Source organism: Colletotrichum aenigma, assembly GCF_013390185.1.
Source record: "Colletotrichum aenigma strain Cg56 chromosome Unknown KSG_Cg56_contig06, whole genome shotgun sequence".
In the NCBI taxonomy this organism is placed as follows: Eukaryota; Fungi; Ascomycota; class Sordariomycetes; order Glomerellales; family Glomerellaceae; genus Colletotrichum; species Colletotrichum aenigma.
This window is the reverse complement of record NW_023500912.1, coordinates 1,894,812-1,914,064: the sequence shown is the minus strand read 5'-3', so window position 1 is coordinate 1,914,064 and position 19,253 is coordinate 1,894,812. Positions and strand designations below refer to the sequence as shown.

The window sequence follows — 19,253 nt, the reverse complement described above, 5'->3', positions numbered from 1 at the left end:
GCACTCAGCAGTGAAAGTATTGCACAGAACCGAAATAGGCGTTGAGGACACGATGTTCGTTTTCTCATAGATAATCCCGCTTCCCAAAAAAAGGTCAACTGCGCCTGGAACCAAATGCCTCCCTTCTCTTCTATCTCAGTTCCTCTTTTTCTCTGGGTTTTCTATGCTTTGAGAAAATTCTCCTGATCCATGTGCGGAATACGCGTGGAACTCTTTCCGGGTGACTGCACTCGCCCGCATCCGATTTTGCAAATTCGGACGTCTTGGGATGGGCTGGCACCCAAGAAGCAATCGCCCTCCTGATAGAGTCCAACAAATCAAACAAATGCAGGCCATGCCTCCCCTGTGTGTAATGACTACGAATGCAACTGCAAGCTCCGCCTTCACACGAGAACAAGTCGATGAAGCAATGTGCGATCTCATGAATCACAAAGCAGATGATGTCAGCGACACTGTAGTAGTCGCCATAAGTGTTAATGTCAATGCGTGCACGAGTTGGCGGGGAATCAAGGCAATCCGTGATGATGGATGACATGCTCCAAGTGGCCATCTCGGGATCGAAAAGTCGGATGTCGATTTCGAGACAGTAACGGTCTTCCTGCGACCGATACCTGTCGGTCTGTGTAAGTTGACCGGCGAAGAACAATTGATCGATTAGCTCAGCGCATCTGCGTATGTGCTTGCGGTGACTGGGACGGTCACTTTTGAACTTTTCGGCGTAGCCTTTGACTATGGCGTGGCAGAGCTCGTCTCGGGCGCGGATCAAATCTTGGGACGTCGGTATCTTTTCAATCTCATCTATGACCCCATTGATCAAATCATGGGGAAAGTAGCGGCCTCTCTTCAAAGGCAGAGGTGCTAGGTAGCCTATGTTTTGCGGGTGAAATTGGCATGGGTTGATTATGTCCATGGCTTTAAGCGAGTGCTGTCGTTCGATCTGCTCTATGTTGTTGACTGATTACTTTCGCGCTGCGTAGACATCCACTTCATTGTGATCCGCGGGGAATAGCCACTTGATATAGAACTGACTATGCACCTGGGAAACAAAGCTTGAATGCGATTTTCGGCGGAATTCTATGAAGATTGGCCAAGAACAATTGAACTGACTTCACCCCACGTGCGGAAGTTCACGGCAACCTCACCCTCGCATTAATCACGGAGGACGGAAACTCTCAAGATCTACATAAAACCATATCATTCCAGATTTCGTTTGTTTGCTGTACTTACTTTTCTGAAACTGTGACAAACAGTTTCGGAGAATCGGATTCCTCTACAACACGTACCAAGCTCCAGCAACACATCAGCTTCATACATTGTTGTCCGCCAGATACCTGCAGATTCTGTATGCCACCTCAATTCTCAAACTCAACCGACCTGTCTCCTCGGCAGAACTTTGACGAGCAGCGGGTCTGTAGGCACAGCAGCTACCCATTCCCGTCTCTTTGGCAGCTCTACCGGTATCCAGCCCTGGCCGTATGAGTGACTTGAAGACTCATCAGGGGCAACCAACTCAAAACTCTGGATGATCTTCGCCAAGCTGAGGTAAAGTTCGTAGTAGGAAAAGCTGTTCAGATTAAATGTCAGACAGGTTCTCGATCACGCGGAAGATTTGATCACTTACTGGAGGCCAATGCAAATGTTTGGCCCTTGCGAGAATGGAACATATAATTTGTCTCGAAGGGCGTCTTCTTTGATTGTCATTCCGCTATCATTGACCCAACGGTATGGATCAAACAGCTCGGGGTTTGGGAATGCAGACTTGTCCCGCAAATACCAAATTGGCGATGAAGTCACCACAGTCTTTGTTGGTCAGTTAGACCTTTTTAGACAAATCAAACAGTACTGAAAGAAGATGCAAACCAAACGTTTCGTTTATAAACGGCAAGAAGTGCCACAGAAGACACGGAAGAGACAACGCGAAACACACAAACGATGACTGCAGAAATAGAACAATAGTGAGTTGCACCTACGCCTTCTGGGATGAATTTACCAAGAAGCTCCACGCCGCCCTTTGGAAAAACCCGGGGCAACATTGCAGCAGCTGCACCGGCCCAACGAATGCCTTCCTTCACGCAGGCCTTCAGTCGAGGAATGTTTTCCAAAGCAGTCAAGTCGGTTGGGAATTCCACGCGAGCAAGATCTTCATAGAGCGCTTGTTGGAATACTTGGTTTTTGGACAGTGCGTACAGGGTGTGTGCCAATGAAGCTGAAGTTGTGTCTGTTCCTGGTCCAAAGTTCTCTTTGGCTTCGGACAGTGCGGTTTGGGATGGAACTCCCGCTGCAACCATGACTCTGATCAAGTTGGGAAATTCAGAGGATGTCGGTTTCTCGGCGAGCTTGTTGCGAGTCCAGGCATCGTGTGTCCACTAAAACATCATAAGTCGGGGATAGAGCGGCGTTGACATGTTACAAACCTGGTCGTATTGCGCAAGGCCTTGTTTGTACGAGACTCGGGACCCATTAGCTCGGCAGACGATGTCCTCAATTGAAATCCAAAGCTCATACACCGTCGGAAAGTTCATAAGCTAGTCAAATTAGTCTGTTGCTTCTCCATTCCTGTTGATTATGAACCTACCAAAGGCATCAACGTCGCTTTGTGATCGTTCTTGGATACTATCGCGAGTTCTTCTTCTTTAGACCAAGCAGCAATGGCATGAAGTGCCTCACCGAAAGAGAATTCCGCTACAGCTAGTCAGTCTTGATACAGCTCTGGGATGCTTCATGCCAAGGTACAAATAATGTCTGCTTCAAGCGCTCTACATGCCGGTCCAATGTCAAATGCACCAAACTTTTGGCGAATCATCGCAACAAAGGGTCCACATGCTTGAGCATTAGCTCTTCCAAATGCCCAATTCTGCTGCGACTGTACAACTGGCCAAGTATTCTTCGACGCTTCGCATGTTCTTCTGGATGACTTATTGTTCTCAGTTATGGATTATTCAGGTTCAGCGAGTCCGCTTACGTGATTGAGAAAAGGGCTGGATGACCGTCTTGAACGAATTCGCCATAGTTACGCGGGTCTTTGACGAAACCACTGTTGAGCTTGTGCACTGCATCGTAAATGTCCATGGAATAGAATGAGACCTCGTTAGGACCTATCTGGACAAGGGGACCTATCGCCATATAAGTCAGTCTCATTGTACCGCCAGCAACCATTTGAGTGATGATTAGCACCTAGCCGTTCGTGAAGCTCGGGAAGCTTCAGGGTAACGTTGCCTCTGTACTCTTGCCAAAAGACCCATAGCAGACGTGAGTAATTAGCTCCCCAGCCGGCGTTTGGTATGTGAGGTAGAGACGACGTGCGATTCTTAGTGAAGGTCTGCGAGCTGTGAGTAAGCGGTCAACCGATGAATGTGTTTGTCATTGATCGTCGTTACCTTTACTATCGTCAATGCCACCAACACCAAGAAACCCAGAAATGGTACAGCAATCAAAGCCATTGCTTAGTAAAACTTCTTCAAGCCGAGGCTGTGAAGTTTCACTTTCTCTCAGAGAATGGGAATGCGCAGCCTGCAGATGCGACTGCGTCTGAGTTGTTGACGCAGAGGTTTAGAACATGAGGCGAGGCAACTTCAAAATTGCATCAATAGCTCCGGCACTTCATGTTCAAGCTATGTGATCCACTGAGACTTTTATCTGGTAACTGTCTGACCGCTATCATTTCACCTTGCTTGATGCGATTGCGTGATCCCTTTCTGCCCCAAACCCATGCAGAATTTCCATAATTGGAAGTCAACCCGGATAACAGCCCTTCAGCGGGTTTGATGAAACTTGACAGGAGGTCACATAAGCTGACATATCGTTCGCTGTTTGACTTCAATTTGCGATGCTGGTTCCAGCCATCTACGAGTAGTATTAATTACAAAAATTGGGTGCCGTGTTACCGCAGGCGGAGCTAGCTCCGTTGTACATTCGCAATATTTGGGGTCAATTTGATCGCAGAAAAATGCATGCACCAACCGGAAAGATACAAAGAAAAAAGCGCTTGAAAATAGATAAATCTCTGAGAATTGTTCTCAATCCAAACCATCTCCATATATATCTCCATATAATCTGAGCTCACCTCGCTAACAACAGAGGGCTGTTTCTCTCGCGTGTTGCTAAAGCCGTTTAGTACCTACATGCCGATGCCGTCATCCAGTCCCACATCACGCGAGTCAAAATTACCGCCATTGGAAGGGTTTCGCTCGTCACTAAAAACAAAAGCCGAGTATTTCCGTCCCACCTGACGAGTTTTCGGGTCATTTGACGGACCTACCATAAGATGCGCGCATTCTCCATTTTGCGTGTTTATCTCTTTCTGAACATCCCGCAATTCGCCCGATTTGGACAGACACCCAAGACTGCTTGAGTGCAACGCCAAGATGACTGCGCAGCGGGAATATGGCACCGTCAGCAAGGACGTGGGTGTCACGAACAGCGACACCGAGGGAGAGTCCAGCAAAGACACACGGATCTTGGTGCGTGACCTGACACGTACAGACTGTGTGCCGGGGGTATGGGCTGACTGAAGAATTTAGGAAAACCTAGGTTACAAACCTGTAAGTTGCAAACGTCCTTATTGGGACTCTCGATAGCTGACATGATTTCTAGGTGCTGCACAGAACGTTTAATGTTTTCCACAATTTTGCGACAACCTTTGGTGAGTTCCGCATCGGAAGCTCTCAACTGAACGCGCGCGCTAAGTTTGACTAGCTGCTCTTTACTTCATTGGCGGTGTTCGCGTGACATTCTCGACTGGAATTGCAGCTGGCGGAAACTTGGCTTACTGGTAAGGTCAAATCCACACTGCGCTAGCTCAAGCATGCTCAACAACAAGCAGGACGAGTTTTATCGTTACATGCGTCTTCACATTCATTACCGCCGCTGTCATCGCAGAAATTTGCTCGTCACTTCCTCTTGCTGGTTCTATCTACTTGTGGGCTGCTGAAGCTGGAGGGCCCAAGTACGGAAGACTGCTTGGTTTCATTGTTGCGTGGTGGAGTACCACTGCGTGGACAACGTTCTGTGCCAGTGAGTTTTGAGTTCCAAGTTCAGAACCTGTTGTCAACTCTATGACGCATAGACTCACAAAGCTTCAGGCAACACTCAGGGAGCTGTCAACTATATGCTTTCGGTCAGTTACCGCTTAACTCCGAATATGGCTGGAAGTATTCTTGCTGATGAGTTGACAGGAAATCGTCGTCTTCAACTTGGACTTCCCGTCTGACAGCTCAAGTATCAAGTTCAGGGCGGTCCAGTGGGCTGCGACTGAAGTAATGCTTGCCGCTGCCGCAATTTGGAACTTGCTGCCGCGTAGGTTGTTCATGTTAGTGTCACTGCAACTCTGCTAACAGTAGCCCAGCTCGCTATTTCAAATGGATATTCTACCTGTCCACTGGCTTTGTCCTGTTGGACTTTGTTCTGAACATGATCTGGTTGCCCATTGCCACAAAAAACACCATCGGCTTCCGCTCAGCTCATGATGCCTTCTTGACGACCTACAACGGAACCGGCGCGCCCGATGGATGGAACTGGTGTCTCTCGTATCTTGCCACTGCGGGTATCCTCATTGGCTTCGACGCCTCGGGGCATGTTGCGGAAGAAACCAAGAACGCCAGTATCGCGGCTGCACAAGGCATCTTCTGGAGTACTGTCACCAGCGGCATTGGCGGTTTCATTGTCGTCATTCTTTTCCTATTTTGTGTTGTAAGTCTAAATAATGCAGACCAGCAGTTACATATGTTGACTTGACACAGCCCGACGCGGATACCCTCTTCTCGTACGGCGGTGCTCAGCCGTTCGTGCCTTTGTACGCTGCCATTCTTGGCCAGAGGGCACACATTTTTATGAACATCATCTGCATCATTGCTCTGTGGTTTGTAAGTGACACTCAGAGCCCCGTAATGCAGAAGAAAGGCTGACCCTTCTTAGAACACTGCTATCGCTGTCCTTGCAGCCTCTCGCCTGGTCTTCGCCGTCGCTCGCGATGGTGTCCTGCCATACTCCTCCTGGGTTTCTAAGGTCGTCGACGGTCAACCCAGGAACGCGATTCTCGTCGTGTGGGGAGTGGCTTCCGTCATCACTTGCACAATCCTCCCATCCTCCGTGGCCTTCACCTCGCTGGTCTCCGCGGCAGGTGTACCGTCGGCGGCCGCCTACGGTCTCATCTGTCTGGGCAGACTTTTTCTGACTCCCAAGACATTCCCCAAACCTGCTTGGAGTCTTGGAAAATGGAGTCGCCCCTTCCAGGCGATCGCCGTGTTGTGGAATGGCTGGGTTGTGGCGGTGCTGTTCTCCCCGTATGCATTTCCCGTAGAGGCGTCAACACTCAACTACGCCCCGGTCATCATGGGCATTGTCACCATTTTCGCGGTGTTCTCATGGTGGTTTATCCCTGCTGAGAAGTGGCTGCCCTCTCAGCGTATCCAGGAGACGTTGGATGCCGGAGAGAGACCGTTGGTCGAGCATTAGGCCATCCTTCCTGTTGAGCAACATGAGGTTTGAAGCTTTGTGAGGCTGCCAAACATTCAAACTGAACTACAATCGTTGGTTCATTAAGTTTCTAATTTCCCGGGAAGACCGTACACAGCCCGACATAGACTACATACATAATATTCTCTGCTAATAGAACCACGAGTTGAAAGAGATCTAAGCACCCTTGAACTATTTCGTAGCAGCCTTTCCAAATTAAGGAAGTTTAGATGCCATGATACAAGACTAGGCTTGTCCAGGAGAACAGACAACTCCGTTTGTAAATCGATCAAAAAGATCACCTTGATGGACATGTACGCCTGTTACCACCCCTATGTAGCCAAGTAGCAAAAGGTATCCGTCCGGACCGCAAGGTACTTCACTTTCTTTTTTTTTCCCTTCCAAAAACAAGGTCGCGGTCGCACCCTGAAACACCCAAACGCCAGCGAGCACTTACTTTCGCAAAACTTTAGAAGCTCCTCAATCTCAAAATCTCCAACCTTGTGGGCATCTGCAATCTACTTCACTTTGCCCAACTGCAATATCAACATTTCATGAGCGACAAACAACGACATCGAGAACATTCTACACCGCCAAGTACCAAAATGGCCACCCAGACATTCCACCAGTTTCCCATGCTGCCCGGAGAGATGCGAGACCGAATCTGGGATCTCGCAGTTCGCCCGCCCGGCTACCGAGGCGTCCACATCTTCACCTATATCGATGAAAACAGCTACCGCGACCATCAGCCTACTTCTAACACGTTTCCTTGACACCTAGCAAAGAAGATGGGCGACGATCGCCGATTCGTCGGCGCACCGACTCCCGCCAACGACACAGCCCCGCACTCCTGGACCGCGGGAAATCCGTCAACGTACGCCGTCGACGGAGGCCTCCTCACCGCCTGTAAAGAGTCTCACATGGCAATGTGCCGTCGCTATAACGTCGGAAAGTGGTCCAAGTACGTCAATGCTTGTTCAAAAGTAACGGACCCGATACAATATTCGTACTTGCCGGAATTCGCTATGAACATGGATGAATTTCCAGCAATGTTCAGCGTCGAAAGTTGTGGAAGCCCCCAGTGCTTCATGGTTCTTCCCTGCCAGGACCTAGTACTTCTGCAGGTGTGGGACGTCATCATAGACACTGAATGGGTGATAACCAAGCTCATGCCATTTGCACCCCGGCTAGTCGGGAGCAGCATGGTCAAACACATAGCCCTCGAATTCGACAGTTCATTAACCATCGATGGCCTCCGAGAATATCAGTATTTTTGGAGACGCGATCTTAACAACGGACTTAAAGGAGTTTACCGCGATTATCCCGATAACATGGATAAAACGACTTGGCTGGAATATCACGGGCTGGTTTCGGCCATGAAGAGTTGGACGTCATCCCCGGATACGAGGCTCTGGCTCGTCGATCGTGGACTGCGCCAAAAGCAAACCGTCCTCGACGCGCAGGCATCGTACTATGTATTTGAAAAAATTGATGAAACGAGCCACGAGCGTCTCGTTTTCGAGGCCGAAGACAGCTCATACTTCGGTCTTCCGAATCTTTGCGCTTGGGAATTTTGCGAGTACGAAGATAAGACGAATGAAACGACGACAATATGGGAGTTCATATCCGTGTTGGACGATATTGCCGGGTATCACCTGTTGAAAGAGAGAGACCAACACTATCAAATTGGAGCCCATGTTGACTTCCATACTTTCGGGATCTTGGTTTGTGAGCCTAAGCACTAATGTCACAAATAACCTCCAGAATCTGATCAATTTTCGATCTCTCAAGACTCAAAATCGCGAAGGCAGACGAGATCTAGCAACCATTGAGTGGGGGATTTGGGATGGCAGGGGAGTCCAAGGTGCCTTCTTCAGTTTTATATCCGCAATTTGACACCTCGATGGATAAAGTGCTTCTCATTTAAACTCATAGTTATGATCTCGTGAATGTGTGAATGTCCCGTGAGGGAGTTCAGTCTTGTCCTGTGGCTTTGTTACGCGCCACCCTGTACTGTACAAACAACCGTCCGTCCCCCTTTCCATTTCCCGTGCGATTCCGTGAGTCAAGTCTTTGAGCGAATACCAAAAAAAAGCAGTTGTCCCATCCCATATGTTCACTCCGAATGCCGTTGTCCGGAAGACCAAGTCTTAGTCAATACCCCGCGCGTCCTCAACTCACAGCGGTCTTGCTGCAAGCCACCAGACCTTCTGGCCATTGCTCCTCGCCGCGATACCTTCCCCCCTCTTCCACAACTTCACGCTGAAATCTTCGTATGGGTCAATCGCCTCGTCCGTCATCCCGAAATCCTTCAACTGCGGTGCCCAACTTTGCACTTGTCCCAGCACTGCCTTCAGTATCGCCACGAAGGCGAGGCCATGCCCGCTCCCATCCAAATCCCGGTGCATTGTCTCAAAGTCTGTTCCACACTGTTTCTGTCGACAGGAAAGGAGTATCAGGTAGGCGTGGACCATTTCGTGGATCGCGATTTGGATGACTTCTCGGAGCGAAAGCGCCTCCGTCTTGCCGTCCGCATGGTGGCGGACCGTGCTCAAACGGATGGAGATGCTCGGGCTCGGACTGGTGTTGCGTAGTCCAGGCTTAGTCCGGAGAGCCTGAGTCCACCCCACGCGACCCCGCCATTGTCCGATTTCGAGAAGCACCGGATGCGAGGCGTGGTTCAAGTGGGCTGTGAGGAAGAGCAGACCGGGAAAGCAAAGCTCATCGATCAATTTCATGAGGGTAAAAATCGTGCTGGCTGAAACGATTTTCGGGCTTTTGTCGGATCCTTGTTTTGATAGAATGCGGGCGACGCTATCTCTCAACGGTTTCTCGCGGGCGGTCCATTGCACTTGTCCGGCGATGCTCTCGGCTAACGTTATTGCGACGTCGTTTATGTTGTGTGACTGCGTTTGTACCAGGTGATCGTTCTTTCGGAATATCGAGGAGTGTTGGCAGCGCGGTGGCGAATTTCTCGATCTCTTCTGTGATTCTGCCATCTTAAAATTGCTGCAACGGTCGAAATGATGTTTGGCAATTGTTCGAGTTTGAAGTGATAATGGTGACAGGTCCGTTTTGTAAGTTTTGTTTCTTGCACCTTGACACGCTTGGGTGCGTCTGGCGCAGCTGCCAGATGTCGCAGCGTTGGGCACGTTCCTTCCTTCCCATATGGTTATGTAGGAAGGGTCAAAGAAGGTGCCTGGGCTCGTTCCCAGGACTCAAATTCCGACCGCAGTCAGTGCCGCGGGGTGGTCTTGATGGGTTTGGGAAGTTCTGCGCGTCCCGCGTAGCATGGTGAAAGAAACATGGTTATGTGCTGGGAAGGAGGGACGAGGGAAAGCAGTGGTGTGTACTGCTTTGGTTTAGAATTGATGATACGATATGTAGAAAGCCTGGCCAGGCCAGGGAAGAAGAGTCTAAGATGATGGGAAAGGGATTACAAGGTAGTAGTCCGTCCGTATGTTGAGCCGAAAAGATGCACCTGGTAGATTCCGCATGGAGGACCGCCGCCGTCAAAACCATTGATAACACCGTCGCCATGCTAATATGCTTTTCAAACTTGACACGCCGTTGTGCCGACCCGCGAAACAAATGAAAGTAAAAAATACAATGACTGGCGATGCCGCTGATGCATTCCGGCATCCCCTAACGTATGGTGATGATGGAGCTGGGGCTGCTGTCGTAGCTTAAGACCAGCCCTCGTCGATCATCGGGACGGGCCCATCGCCCGTCGTGTGAGTCATAATGTCGTTCGTGGTGAGCAGATGAGTGTCTGCTAGAGGCGTAATCGTCGGGGAAGTAGAGTCGTCCACGTGTCTCGCGGATCTCGCCTTCCTCCAACGGCTCCACTTCTTCAAATTCCCCCTCAGTCGTGGTCGGGATCGTCGATGTGGGACTACTACCCCGACTGACAGGAAAGTATTCTGGGTGGTCATTGATGCAAAAATCCCAACGATCCTGGTGGTGGGGGCGTGGTCTGTCATGTTCGTAGGATCGGTGCTCGTAGTAAATGTGCTGATGAGGCGAAAGGTACTCCTGAGAGCTGTAGAAGATGGCCCGAGGAGACGCCTCAGGAAATGTCGGCCCGTGACCGCAGGAGCGACCTTCGTCCTCACGGAAATGCTCTAGGTCAGCTTCCATGTCGCGGAGGTGCAGGTTGTCCGACCCGGCCCAGATATCGATGAGCTCTGCGATTCTCCGAAATCCTGGCGTGTGTCCACCGCAGTGACGAGCCTTGATGCCGCACTTGATGAATAGGTAGCTGTGAATAAGTTCGTGTAAAAACGTTGAGATGAGAAGCCGTCGATTGTACTTCTTATCTTTCAAGATTGGGTTCGAAAGCACAATGAGGGTCTCGAATCCTCCCATCTTGGAACGTCGAAGAGCTGTGGTGCCGATGATGTGGTCCTTGTACTGGGCGCTGGACGCATGAGACCAATCCCAGGTGACTCGCTGAGAAAGACAGTTGTGAAAGAAAATCTCATTTGCCGCAGAGAAGATACTCTCCAACGCGGCGTTGTCGATGGAGAACTCGGCGTGGCGTGACCGTGGTTGAATGAGCGACCTCAAAATCCTCTCCCGCTGCGTGTCTTTCGCTCGGCGCCGGTTGAGGTGCAATCGATCCTCCACCATTCGGGCGGCAGCATCATCGTCCAGAAGTCTCGAGTCCTCATCTTCGGCGAGGTTATAAATACTGGTGTCGGATGAGATTGATAAACCTGATGCGGTCCTTTCCATGGCTGATGGGCAGACATCGGGTTCCGCACATTCGGGCGTGGGCGGTGTCGGCGATGTTTGCTCTCGGATAACCAGAAAAGACAGGTTTTGCACGGGAACAGAGCCGCGTGGTGGTGGTGGTGTACAGCCGGGGTCCGAGTCGGGAATGAGATGTGATAATCTCGGCCTCTTTGGCTGAGGAAATGCGTCCTGGTGGTCGTAGGTGTCGTAGAAATCGTCTTCATCAAGATGACCAATCCGTCGTTTGCCACCCATAATGTACAGGTCGGGACTCAGGGTATTGTCCTCGCCCTGGGACAGTGGCCTTGCCTCCCCTCCTACCACCCAAAACGCCATTGAACATGTCTGGAGAGTTGCAGATGGGTGTGAAAAGGTGAAAATGGATGGGAAAGGGCAAATCTCGGAGGATCGGGGTAGGAGAAGGGTTGGCAAGCCGGGGGGTTGAAAGTGAAATACGGGCGGCTTCGCACCCTGGAGTCATGTGCGCCCGGAAATCGCATTGAGCATGCCGGTGGAGAAGGGTGATGGACGACGGCGTCCTTCCAATGGCTGGGTACGGCAACTAACGAGGAATGGATAAGTCGGGAAGCCCATGCCAGAGAAACGAAACAAAGACAACGGTTTCGAGTAGGGTAGTGAGGCGAATGGGGGAGTGATGGGAATTCCTGCCAGAGAGCCAGAGAGCGTCTTCTCTGGGCGAACAACAGATGCATGGAGAGACCCAGCTCAGGGCCGCACAGCGTAGCATGGGCCGTCTAGGCCCCCTTGGCTGGCGCTCCAATGCAGAATCCCAACCAGCGGGACGAGGTTTTGGGGGTCGTTTGCGGTTTCGATAGGTTGGGTGGATGGCAGACGACCGTCGTACGAGCGGTGTGCAGGAGCTAAGGCGGATATGCGTGTGCGGCGTTGCGCATCGCAGATTTAGTGCGAGGTCCATCGCTGCCATCCCCCGACCGGTGCAAGGAACGTGGCGTCGTCAGGGCCGTCTTGGTGTTGGAGCTCGACGAACCTACCCTCCCAGCGCTGCCAACCTTGCAAGCCTCGAAGGCTGCCATTGCACGCCTCAATCTCAATTGCCCTGAGCCGCCCTCCCTGCAAGCAAGACACAGCTAATGCTGCTGATGTTGATGACGCAGGAGACGTGGTGCTCGACGCCGTCTCACATATATGCAGTCCGTCAGCCAGACAGCCCTTCCAGACCTCGTGGCCGCACAGGAATCTCGAGATCACGAGTCCACCCGAAATCGACGGCTCGCCGGATGCAGTGCAGAGCGCGGGCGGAAGAGTCCAGGTCCAGGCATTCGAGCGACCGCGGCGACGGCGACGGCAACACAGCAGCACCTTCACTGCTGCAGAGCGAGGGATGGATGGCAAGGACGCGCACCCGCTGGGGCGGTGGGGGGAACAACAATGGAAACTGGAAACTGGAGGCGTAGTGGTGGGCGGGAGGCGAGGGTCGGCCGTGTCCAACAGATCTGGTTGGGTTCGGCAACGGGGGGCTGGACTTTTGCCGCCCATCATTGGCTGCGCGACCCCAGACTCGACCTCTCATTGGTTGCCTCACCCGTGCACATCGTCGTCGTCTGTGGTCGCCTCCTTTTTTCGAGGCTTCCAATATTTTGGAGATTGGATTGCCAACAACAGAAGTTGGAAGCCAACACCACTCTCACTCTTTCGCATCCCACCCTGGTCCGCCGTCCGCTCGCTCGCTCGTGCTGCCTATCCGTACGGCGTACGCTTGTCCATGACGACTCGGCCACAAAGACCCACGGAGCATCCTCCGACGCAGAGCCAAACAGACGACGAAGTCGACCAGGAAGCTGACTCCTACACCCCGTCGAGTACAGGGCAGGCGAGACACACGTCCGGTCGTTGTTGCACTGCGCCGCCATGCGATGCGATGCGATGCGGTGTGCTTGCAATGCATGTGGTATCTCGGAATGTTTGTTGTTAATGCTGTTGATGCACATGGGACTGCGAATATCCACGAACGGGTCCTGTCGATTGACAGGCATTTTGATGCTCGCTGCATTGGTGACACTCGCTGACGAAACAATGCTCTTCGCCCTGTCTTCGCCAGGTATGGGTCCCATCCTTCCTAGACACCGCTGATCTTTGCTGTCTCGGCGGGATGCCATTCAGGATCTTGCCCGCTCGCCCCCAGCTGGTGACTGGTGTTTCTGGGTTGAGCCCACGTCGAGCCGAAGAAAGTATTCCCAGCTGCCCGGAGAGCTGTCTTTCGAGGCCCGCAACGCATTGAGTGCTTGCGTCTGTCATTCTTCGGTCCCTTAGGCTCGGACGAGACCTGTGAGCACGGACTGCGGGCAGGCCGAACTCTATCTGCTTGACTCTTTAATGCGCCAGCTTCTCCGAGTCTTGGGAAGGAAACCATCGATGCCTGTATCCCGACTTCCCCTCTCGGTAGATGAGGGGGAATTGGAGTTCGTCGTGCGATGCTGCCGTGCCGAGATCCATCACGATTGAGAGTAATGTTTCGTGTGTCGTGGATCGGCAACGAGCTAGCAGTGTCGATTGTCTAATTCCTAGGTTTGTACGATGACTTTGCCAAGCTGAATGTGATGGATTACAAGCCTCAAATGTTGATCTTGGTTGATAGTGATTGACTAGTCTCACGACCGTCGCTTCGCTTGCCAAAGCAGCTGAAGCTTCAACGATCTGGAGGAAGGGAGATGGGAATGGAAAAGTGGCCCGGGATGGGTGCTACCGAGAAACCATCAGGCTGGACGGGACCCTGATGGACCCTGAATGTGCTTCGTGACCACTATCGTCGCAAGTGCGGATAACTTCATGGCTGCCAAGATAGGGCGATGCTGAGAGTGAATCCGGGACGTAGGAGCCGACACACGGATGAGGAAAACGAGCCTGAAGATGGTCCAGGGTCCTGCCATGTCAAAGAGGTGGAAGGATGACAGGGTCCATCGACCAGGGGGTGGGTGCTCTTATCGCGAATGATTATCGCCTATCGCCCATGGAGCCTGGACTAGCCTCCTTGGGTCTAGACCCAGCTGACTAACCAGGAGGAGGTTGGTGTGCTTGCTCTTTCCAACGACATGTCGTTCCTTCCCCGAAAATTGTCGAGATGGAGATGGCCTCAACAGCGTTGCGAGGGCGGCAACGCCTCAAAACCTTGAAAATAATAAGGCAGGTGCACCTTCCAGCAGACTTTCCACCTGCATGAGGCTGGATTTCGTTTCAATTTTCGTCTTTTGATAATTTTTCTTCCCTTTTTTCAATCGGGCTTTGTGGGAGGTTGTCAAAGCCCTGATGTTCAATAAGTGGAAGGAGCTGTGGACAAGGCTTTGTGACGCGCAACAGAACCGACATGTTTATCTGGTCCGAGCTTTACCAGTAGAGCCAATGTCATCGATTTCTTTGGCCTTGGGCTGTTTTTGTACATCGTGATTGACGCCGCTGGCGGACCTGGCGCGAATGGACTTACAAGCCAATCGAAATTGCCTGAGTAGACCAACTCCCGTATGATGATATATGCACCACTCAAATACATTTTGAATTCCAGCTTTCTAAATGAACCCGTCCTCAGTCGTTCATGATATCAATATGTGATGTTGTCGCAATATGCTTCTGGGTCCCACCTCGGTCCCATCATCCGCACTGACACTGATCCACAAGAAGCCTCCATCCTTGGAGGGAAACATCCATCCATATGGGGTTGCGCACTTCCAATTGCCAGAATGAGCGGCGTAGATTCATCAAGACGTTGGTACGGAGTTCATGTGGACTGGGGGCTCAGCAAGAGTACAAATTGACTTGCTGTGTATGCTGAAATAGATCCTCCCATCATGACCTGGCAGTTGGACAACAGGTCTGATTGCACACCGTGAGCTCGCCAGGCTTTTAACTCTCATTATGGGGCATTTCAGAAGACTGGCGTCCTGGGCCGTGTTTAAGCGGGGCGCTGTCCTGGAAGCGAGTCCCGGGCTGAGCCATAGGAACCAGTATCACCACTCGCGGCCAACATCTCGAACCTGTCCAAAATCGACGCTCCTTCCTCCGTTGAAGACAGGAGCTACGCCAGGCAGCCGACCTCCCTCTCTTCTCTTCTCGCGACACAACTTTTTTTGCTCCGCCCACAACAAATTTTCCTTGCCACTCTCCCACTCTCCCACACTGCCACCACCACCTCTCCCATCTACAACAACGTGGGCGAGATTTATTCTTCCCACACCTTGTCGACCAAATTTTGGCAATCCTCCCCTCTTCACATCCCTTGACGACAGTCTTTCTGGCCTTGTTTTCCCCATTCACAAATTTCTTGCGCGTCTCCTCGTGGCGCGTCCTTTGGGAGTCAAGCAGCTTTACTTTGGCAGTCTCGTCACAAGTCTGATTTGCACCCCTTCCTGATCAGATCACATTCTTTTCAGTATCAATATCTCTCAGAAGGCTTCGTCCGACGCATATTTCATCTCTTTGAGATTGCTGCGCGAGACGATCTTCACCCCATCACGCTCTATTTGGCCCCTTCACGAGAGGCAGAACTGAGGATCCGTTTTCAATACTTCCCAAGCCGCAATCCCAGTCGATTCCACAATGGCTGACAAGCAGAAGACCAAAGAGGTACAGTTTTTTCGCACCTTCTATTTTTATCCATCTCAAAAGCTTGATCCTAACGCCATGCAGCGCCCTGCTAAGCGCTCGCTCACTCCGAACCGCAACTTGTACAGCTCATTCAACGAAGCTCACCGGAACATTGCGCCGCCTACTCCCAAGCTACCCTTCGAGACGGTCCTGGGAAACGGCCAGCGATTGACCCAAGAGCAGCTTGAGCAAGTTGAGCAGATTCTGAGTGATGCCAATCGGTCCAAGGATTCCGAGGAGCCAGAGAGCCAGGTGAAGACCGAGGAGACAGAGCTTCCCAGTATCAGCACTCAGTCCGGCAATGGAACCAACTTTACGAGCCACTCCGCCCAATCTGCCGTTGAAGCCAAGAGAGAGACCATCAGCAAGGACCCTCGCGCCTCTTCTGTCTACCCATCTGATGATGAGTACGCCTTCATCGACACCTCGATCTCGTCTCTGCCCGAAGCCAAGGCCAAGCAAGAGCAGCCGCACCCTGCAGATGACCCATTCGCCAGCCGAAATGCCCTCGACAACTGGCAAGATTCCTCCTCCATCTATCCCGAGGACGCTATTTCTTTGGGTCAGGTATCTGATGATGAGCCCGTTCCCGAAGTCAAGCTCGAGCCCAGGTCGTCTCCCGTCATGGCTTCACGCACCACTCTTCCTCCGCCTGTTGCCACGAGCTCCCAAGACCGCTCCCAGCAAAATCCGCAGTCTCACTTCGACGATCTTCCCAAGTGGAAGGACTCATTTGGCTACTTCGACACCACTCACTCTAGCCAGAATGTCACGCGCTTTCCTGTTTTTCTTGATCCCTTCACTGGTTGTTCCCCAGCTTTCCCCAGAATGCCCCAGCCCCAGCCCCAGCCTGTTGCCAAAGCGGTGGAGACAAAGACTGAGGCAAAGCATAATGGCCAAGCTTCCAAAGCCTCAGAGAGTCGGTTCAACGCACAAGACAATGGCAAGGCGTCCTCCAGCCGGCTCAACCCCTTTCACGCATTCTCAGGTTGTTCATCTCAAGAGTCTGAAGATGACGATTTTGAGGAAACCCAGCTCAAGTACAAGGAGAAGGTCACGCGACTCAGTGCGGAGAAAGAAGTGTCTCAAGCTCTTCATCACGCTACTGGGATCAGTCAACCCTCATCCGGCCTTGTTGTGAACCGTACTCGTTCATCCCACACGCACGATCTTCGCAACTCCCCTAACAACCCAGCCAAGACTCAGCGGCAAGGATTCTACCATGCGCCAGCAATCCAGCCCTCCTGGAAGGTCACTTCATCTGGAGTCAAGGTTCCCGTTGCCGCCCAGCACCATGGCCCAGACGATATCAATACGCCGGCAGCTGAGCCGTACAGCGCTATTGACAACACCAACATGGCTGCCATGGCATCGACTGCAGATGAGAGAGCTGGTTTTGATGGAGAAGAAGATTGGCGCACTGTGACTGACGACCGCGAATTCCCCACTGGCGCTGTTGGCAGAGTCATGACTGGAAGCAGCATTGCCAACGTCTCTGACAGGGTCCTCATTCAGCATCCCAACGCCCACGAAGCTCGTCGCGCTCTATCCGCCACTGGCCCTTGGTGGAGAAGAACCGCAGGCACGCAGCCCGTGACGTCGCCATTGTCTCCTTTCCCCAACTTGGGCTTCCCTACACCCCCTCAGCCCACTATCCCTCCTAATCGTCGCCAACAGGAGTGGCATGATGTGGAATTGGACTCCCTGAATCCTGCTCTGCAGCACCCTGGCTCTCGTCCTCGCACCGACACAGGAGAAACAGTCAGTGGCCTCTCCCAGTCCAAGTTCCCCTTCCCTCTAGTCTCTCGAGAGGATGCATCCAAAATCCAAGCTGTACGTCGCGCAAGTGGCCTGGAGGATCATACCTTGTCTGGCAGCCTCGTCTCACCTACCATGCGCCCCAATTCTTCCATTCAAGACAGCAGCTATGGTCTCTCTCGTCCCGACAACCGCAAGGATTCTGCCCATTCACAATTCAGTCAGACCAAGAACGGTAGCTACCACGAGGCCTTCTCTTGTAAGTACCCGCCCTTTTGTGCCCTACCTCCCTTTGCCCTGAGCCCTTTCACTACAAATTCTTTTGTGGCGAGGACTTTCGATCCCACCACCTTCTTCCTACTTCCTCCTCCCATCCACAACTTTCCCCATCTTCCAATTTTCCCTCCAACAACGCCTCCATTTCTCGTCGCTCAAAACAGCATCTGATTCTCTTCAAATAGCCCATCGCCAAAACACTTGGGGCAACCAGCCCACGTCGGGGCTGCCCGCGCGCCCTTCTCCTTTGCAGGAGAGGGCTCCTACCGCGGCGAGCGGCAAGGCGGCTCGCGTCACACACCGAGCGGCCGCCGACGCCCTCGCCAACCAGCGGGCGCGGGAGGGCTCCCCCCACCTCTTCACAAGGGAGGGGGCCCGCGTCATCAGCACCGACGTGGAGCTGGCTGGCATTGCCGGCCCCAACATGCTCTCGGAGCGCGCGCAACGGCGCTCCAAGCTCTTCTACCGCGGGGTCATGGCCATCACCCTCATCATCCCCTTCGTGGGATGGGCCATGACCTCGTGCAGAGCCGACTCAATGCTCACGGCCATCACTCAAGGAGAGTGCTCTGGCCTCTCCCACGGCCAACGGCGCAACATGCGCATGATGATGTTCGGAGGCTTCGCCCTCTGGTGCATCGCGGTCGTCGTCGTACTCATCATTACGGCTGCCACCCGGCACTGAGTCAAATGCTCTGGTTCTTTTTTGTTTTTTGAAGATTTGTTGGATTGAGTAGGTCTCCATCTTCTTTTGCCGGCGTCTTCTCTCACTGACTAATTCGTTACAGATACGGCGGATACGATGACGATGACGACAACGACGAAGAATGACGATGAAATTTTTGGAGTTGGAGGAGGAGGTCCCTGCCTACGGGCATACCTAGTTATCATTGGTTTGGGTCGGCGGTATGGTTCTCGGTTGGCTCGTTTCGTTCTGGTCGCTGGTTCGGTTCGGTGTGGTTTGGTTCGATACTTCAGGCTACGGCCTCGTTCAGGAGAGGGGAGGCACCTGGCCCTCCCCGTCTCAGTTCAATCGACGGTTCTATTCACGTAACGATTTCGTTCCTCGTCTCCGTGACTCCCAGTGTATTTGCATGTGAAGCTACCGGAGAAGATGTTTGCCCTTCTCGCGGCGGAACACAAGCTCTGGCGCGCTCCGTGAAGTCACCTGACAGGAGTTCCTGCTGTGATAGCTTCTACGCGAGAGCCGAGACCTTGAATCAGCACGACTCTGCGGAATTCTAGTCTACCTAACGACTCCTGCACTTTGACGCCATCTACATCTGAGAATGGCCGCAGCGGTTCCCAGTCTCTCGAACTCGGGGCGGGCGTCATCGACAGAGGCGCAGAAAAACCATCGCGCCCCTTAAAGCCACACAAATATGGGCTCTCGTATAAGGCAGCCCATGTTC

The 19,253-nt window shown here is 52.4% G+C and overlaps 5 protein-coding genes across 5 annotated transcripts; 2 read left to right on the top strand and 3 right to left on the bottom strand.

Moving 5' to 3' along the window:
• Positions 1-1,365: 1,365 nt before the first annotated feature.
• yanH (Cytochrome P450 monooxygenase yanH) lies at positions 1,366-3,008 on the bottom strand (the record flags this gene model as incomplete). Its single annotated transcript, XM_037324801.1, has 6 exons — positions 1,366-1,564; positions 1,622-1,800; positions 1,971-2,366; positions 2,415-2,525; positions 2,576-2,682; positions 2,963-3,008. 6 exons carry the CDS (start codon positions 3,006-3,008, stop codon positions 1,366-1,368), a joined length of 1,038 nt encoding a protein of 345 aa, XP_037176147.1.
• Positions 3,009-4,364: 1,356 nt separating this feature from the next.
• Positions 4,365-6,453, top strand: thi9 (Thiamine transporter thi9; the record flags this gene model as incomplete). The annotated part of the gene is made up of 10 exons (XM_037324800.1): positions 4,365-4,460; positions 4,521-4,541; positions 4,594-4,642; positions 4,696-4,771; positions 4,823-5,013; positions 5,082-5,116; positions 5,175-5,295; positions 5,345-5,688; positions 5,739-5,861; positions 5,914-6,453. The coding sequence occupies 10 exons, from the start codon at positions 4,365-4,367 to the stop codon at positions 6,451-6,453; spliced, it is 1,596 nt and encodes a 531-aa protein (XP_037176221.1).
• A 2,177-nt stretch (positions 6,454-8,630) lies between these two features.
• CGCA056_v009552 (uncharacterized protein) lies at positions 8,631-9,452 on the bottom strand (the record flags this gene model as incomplete). The annotated part of the gene is made up of 1 exon (XM_037324799.1): positions 8,631-9,452. The coding sequence occupies one exon, from the start codon at positions 9,450-9,452 to the stop codon at positions 8,631-8,633; it is 822 nt and encodes a 273-aa protein (XP_037176185.1).
• Positions 9,453-10,098: 646 nt separating this feature from the next.
• Positions 10,099-11,445, bottom strand: CGCA056_v009551 (uncharacterized protein; the record flags this gene model as incomplete). Its single annotated transcript, XM_037324798.1, has 1 exon — positions 10,099-11,445. The coding sequence occupies one exon, from the start codon at positions 11,443-11,445 to the stop codon at positions 10,099-10,101; it is 1,347 nt and encodes a 448-aa protein (XP_037177089.1).
• Positions 11,446-15,759: 4,314 nt separating this feature from the next.
• On the top strand, positions 15,760-18,526 carry CGCA056_v009550 (uncharacterized protein; the record flags this gene model as incomplete). Its single annotated transcript, XM_037324797.1, has 3 exons — positions 15,760-15,786; positions 15,850-17,824; positions 18,027-18,526. The coding sequence occupies 3 exons, from the start codon at positions 15,760-15,762 to the stop codon at positions 18,524-18,526; spliced, it is 2,502 nt and encodes an 833-aa protein (XP_037177088.1).
• Between the last annotated feature and the right edge of the window lie 727 nt (positions 18,527-19,253).